At 51.8% G+C, this 5,160-nt stretch overlaps 1 protein-coding gene across 1 annotated transcript in view; it reads left to right on the forward strand.

Moving 5' to 3' along the window:
* Window positions 1-794: 794 nt before the first annotated feature.
* LOC103275282 (voltage-dependent N-type calcium channel subunit alpha-1B-like) overlaps window positions 795-5,160 on the forward strand; it is a gene marked incomplete at its 5' end in the record, with an annotated part of 29,623 nt that continues 25,257 nt past the window's right edge. Inside the window, one exon of the mRNA XM_021705984.1 lies at window positions 795-997. Coding sequence (XP_021561659.1) covers window positions 795-997 — 203 coding nt within the window. The remainder of the gene's footprint in view (window positions 998-5,160) is intronic.

Here is a 5,160-nt window from a genome sequence, read left to right on the forward strand (position 1 = left end):
GGCTTCCTGGGGCGGGACTGGGTGGCCCCGTGAGGGCCTGAGGTAACAGCGCTCTGAGAGCCCAGACAGCGGTTTGTGGCACCTCCTGGCCACGTACCAGCCAGAGCACTTGCAGTTCAGGGTCAGCCCAGCCGTGCCACTGTCCGTGCGCGCGCAGCTCTGCAGACCTTTGGCCTGGCTCCAGGCGGTGACTTAGGGCAGCCTCCTGCTCCAGGTATCTTCATTCTGCAGGCAGGCCTGGTCCACATATGTGCTGATGGGCCAGGCACGTGTGGCTCTGTGTCTGGGACAGCAGGTGAGTCAGCCCTGTCCTTGCCTTTTTTTTGAGTTGGAGTCTCACTTCATCGCCCAGGTTGGAGTGCAATGGCACGCTCACCACCACCGCGGTGACCTGCTGGGCTGGGCTGCCGCAGTCCTTCTACCTCGCCTTCCAAGTAGCCTGAACTACAGGCGCACGCTACCACGCCCAGCCAACTTTTTTTGATTTATTGTAGAGATGAGGTCTCGCCAAGTTGCCCGGGCTGGTCTTGAACCCGCAGACTCAGGCAGTCCGCTCGCCTTGGTCTCCCAGAGTGCTGGGATTACAGGCGGAGCCACCGAGCCCAGCCTGTCCTTGCCTCTCACACCTAAAGACACGGAGGTGTACAGGGTGATAAAAATCATGCAAAATGCCAGAGTAGCAGAAGATGGGGTCAGAGATGTACTCGGTCTGGGTAGACGTTTAAGGAGCTGGGTTTTGTAGCTTGATTAGGAGTTGGACGCCATACTAGACTGATGTACATTCTTGGTTGCAGGGAGCTGCACGGTGACCTGGAGGCTGTGGGCCCTGTGCACACACTGCCCAGTACCTGTCTCCAGAAGGTGGAGGAACAGCCAGAGGATGCAGATAATCAGCGGAACGTCACTCGTATGGGCAGCCAGCCCTCAGATCCTGGCACCGCTGTGCACATCCCAGTGACGCTAACGGGCCCTCCTGGGGAGGCCACGGTGGTTCCCAGTGAGTATCTCCCCACACTGTTAGGGCAGGGCCCATCTTGTGTGGGCCCAGCTACCCCTCCCTCCCGCTTCCCAGCAGCCACCTGGGGACCAGGTGCCTCTGTGTGTTGTCCTTCCAGCCGGAGGGACAGCCCTTTGCTGTCCACATCTGTCCCTTGATACCCCTGTGATTTCTCATGCCCAGAGAGAGCAGGTTCAGCTCCATTCTCCTCCCTCCAGAAATATTTGCAAGTTGCCAACCCAGTGCCAGGTGCTGTGTTAGTGCTGGAGACACGCAGGAGGGAGTCTGCCTTGTCAGGAAGACGGGCCACAGAGCGTCTGCAGCTCTTCATAGTTGCACAAAAGTTGCTGAGGGTGACGGCCAGGGCTTGATCAGGGCCGAGACCTGGTGGATGAGGAAGGGGTTCGCAGCAGCTGTCTTCTCGCCTGTCGTTGCCCGCACAGCCCTGTTTGGAGGCGTCTCCAGGCCTTTGCCTGAGCCGCCTTCTTCCCCTGGCTCACACATGCAGCGTCCCCGGCGAGCAGACACGTCGTGCCTGCCTGTGTGCGGGCTCCGAGGGCTTGGGGAGCGAGGCGCCATTCCAGGCTTCCAGCAGGTGACCGACCGGCCCCTCCACCGCGGGGAGGGCGCACCGGCCTTTCACGAGCACCGAGGAGCAGCCCCTTTCAGAAGTGCAGAGAAAGCATTCCAGTGGGGGACGGACAGGCACGGAAACAGGACTCCCCGACAGCCGGGCGGACTCAGCTGGGTGCCACCACGTGCACGTGTGAGCTTGCGGATGCGTCCACACACGGACACCTCGCCTGCTCTCCTGCTCAGATACGCCCCCCAGGGCCCCTGGACCAGTGCTCAGGCCCAGGTGTGACCGTGGAGGCAGCAGGTCCTCCCTTACTCTCTGCTTCCCCGGAAGAAGCCGTCCTTGGCCTGTGCTCTTGTCCCCTTCCCGTGGGCACAGGCGAGTCTTTGTCTTCCCAGCCCCTCGTCTGATCCTCTCTGGGTGAGCCCGAGTCTGAGCCAGGGCCCCCAGCGGGCTTTTGTCTACGGGGATCCAGATGTGGCCTCTCCCACACACCTCACGCTCTTGCCCCCCACCCCCCACCCCTGCTGGCATTCTCTGATCTTTCTGCTGTCCCTGGAGTTTTGCGTTCTCCAGTCCGCCACAGGTTGGAACCACACAGTGTGCAGTCTTTCCAGGTGGGCCTCCCTCACTTAGCAGGACGCCCTTAAGTCTCCTCCAGGTCTTTTTGTGGCTTCGGTAGCTCACTTCTTCTTAGCACTGAGTTAATATCCCATTGTCTGGGTACACCACTGTGTGTGTGTTCGTCCATCTTTTGAAGGACATCTTGGTTGCTTCCGATTTTTGACGATTGTGAATGAAACCGACATAAACATTCCTGTTCAGGTTTTTGTGTGAACATCAGTTTCAGCTCCTTTGAGTCAGTACTTAATAGCACAGTTGTTGGACTGTACGGCGAGACTGTGTTTATCTTTATAAGAAACTGCCAAACTGTCTTCCAGAGTGGCTGTACCATTTTGCATCCCCACCGGCAGCGAACAAGAGTTCCTTTTGTTCCACATCCTCGCCAACATTCGCTGTCGTCAGTGTTTTGGATTTTAGCCATTCTAATTATGTGTGTGGTGGTATCTTGTTGTTTAGTTTGCGATTCCCTAATGACATAAGACATTGAGCATCTTTTGACATGCTTATTTGCCATCTGCATAATCTTTGGTGAGGTTCCTATTAATATCTTTTGCTCACTTTCTGTTTGGGTTTTTTGTTGTCTAATTGTTGAGTTTCTTTTTTTTTTTTTGAGTTGGGGTCTCACTCTGTCGCCCAGACTGGAGTGCAGTGGCCACTCCCAGCCACCGCAGCCTCAACCGGCTGGGCTCTGGCAATCCTTCCGCCTCAGCCTTCCAAGTAGCTGGAATTACAGGCGCGCGCTACCACACCCAGCTGGTTTTTGATTTATTGTAGAGATGAGGTCTCGCCGCCCAGGCGGGTCTCGAACCCACGGGCTCAGGCCATCCACTCACCTCAGCCTCCCAAAGGCGCGGGATTACAGGCTGAGCCCCCGAGCCCGGCTAATTGTTGAGTTTCAAGAGTTATTTGTATGTGTTGGATATGAGTCTTTTATCGGATATATGTTTTGCAAGCATTTTCTCCCAGTCTGTGGCTTGGCATTTCATTCTCTCAATGACTGGTGTTTTTGACTGTTAAGAGCAACTGATTGTCTGGTCCATTATTACTGCTGCCAGAAACAGAAATCTGGGCTATTGGTTTTTATCTGTTAATATGTGTCCTACTGCTTTTCTGAGTCCTCAGTTGTCTGCCAGTTGGGGTGCGGATCCACTTTGTTTTTTTCAAGCGTGTTACTGAAACTTCTTCAAATATAGTTCTGACTCTTCCTGTCTTAGATGTCTCCTCATTATTTTTTTGTCTGATTTCACTGGCTGGTGCTCTGTCAGATAACAGCGGAGTTAGTGGGTGTTGCTGTCTCCATAAAGTAAGACTTGGGTTTGGGACCCGAGAGGGGTGTGTGTGTTTAAGTGTGTAAAATCATGTTATATTGTCCGTTAGTTTCCATTTCCATAATTGTTTTTATCTGGAATAGATCAGGAATTTTGTTGAAGACCTCTTCAGCATCCATCCATAGAGATCATCTATTTTTTTCTCCCTAATTATCGGAATTTATAGCATGAATTTACTGATATGAAGCTATCTTTGCAGACTTAGAATAAACCCAATTGGTTATTTGCAATGTGCTGTTGGATTGTGTTTAATATTTTATGTGGGATTTGGGGATTGATATTTTAAGTGAGATATGTTCTGTAGCTTTCTTATGTTGCTTGCATTCAGGCATCGTAAGGTTTAGATATCAATGCCATACAGCGATCTATTGCTTAACTTCATTGCCCTGTTACCAGAAATCAAATGTTCTAAAAGGGAATCTCATTTCCCATTATTTTAAATGGTAAAAATTGAAATGTGTTACATATCAACCAAAAATCCCCAACCAATTTCTTAAAATAAAACACCAACACAAACAATGAAAAGCAATCGGCAGTCCTATTAGGACGTAAAGTGCTTAGCGTATTAAAATAGCTGTTAATAAGCAATTGTTTTGGACGCCTGCTTTATTGAAATTTGCACTTTTCAAAAACATCCACACATGATTTTGATACCCTACTGTGGACAAAAGTTCTCTGAATAGGAATTTTGAGGGAAGAAGCTTTATTCCAGCGAACAGTTGGCAAACCAGGGAGAGGCGGTGTTTAAGGTGCATTCCAGAGAACAAAGACAGGGTTTGAATTTTATGGCAAAAGTTCCCGCCCAGGTTCCCAATCAAGTCCCTTTATGCAAACGAAGGCTTCAGACTTGCTTAGTCTGATTGGTCGACACAGCTGAGCCGTGATGGGTTGGTTTAGGTACGCTCAGAAAGCCCCAGAGTTTAAAAGGTGCAGGTGTGAGGGGAACTCAGTACTGTGTGCCCTTGGTTAGCCCCTCGGGATCCATATTTTTTTTTTTTTTTGAGTTGGAGTCTCACTCCGTCGCCTAGACTGGAGTGCAGTGGCTGCTCCCGGCCACCGCAGCCTCCACCTGCTGGGCTCCGGCGATCCTTCTGCCTCAGCCTTCCGAGTAGCCGGAACTACAGGCGCACGCCACCACGCCCGGCTAAGTTTTGATTTATTGTGGAGATAAGGTCTCTCCAAGTTGCCCAGGTGGGTCTCGAACCCGCGGGCTCAGGCAATCCACTCACCTCGGCCTCCCAAAGTGCGGGATTACCGGCTGAGCCACCGAGCCGGCTGGGATCCATTTTCAAGACCTGACTCTTTCAGGCTCACATTTGTTCACGCCACCAGCTGAACTTGGAGTCTTGCTTGAGAGTTTTCCCCACATCATTTTGCTAGAAATGTTGTATTGCGTTCTGGGGGTGGATACGTTTCCTCCCACATAAACAACCAAAAAAAGCCAACAGCATCGTAATGAGAGATATGTATGTTTTCCTGGGGTATGGACAGTACTCTTGGAAAATATTATGCGAGGGGATATTCTATGAGGTATACTTACGGTTGGTTTGTGGCTCAGCCTGTAATCCTGCGCCTTGGGAGGCTGAGGTGAGTGGATTGCCTGAGCCCGCGGGTTCGCGACCCACCTGGGCAAC

Source organism: Carlito syrichta, unplaced genomic scaffold (assembly GCF_000164805.1).
Source record: "Carlito syrichta isolate Samal-C Ts95f unplaced genomic scaffold, Tarsius_syrichta-2.0.1 Scaffold115596, whole genome shotgun sequence".
In the NCBI taxonomy this organism is placed as follows: domain Eukaryota; kingdom Metazoa; phylum Chordata; class Mammalia; order Primates; family Tarsiidae; genus Carlito; species Carlito syrichta.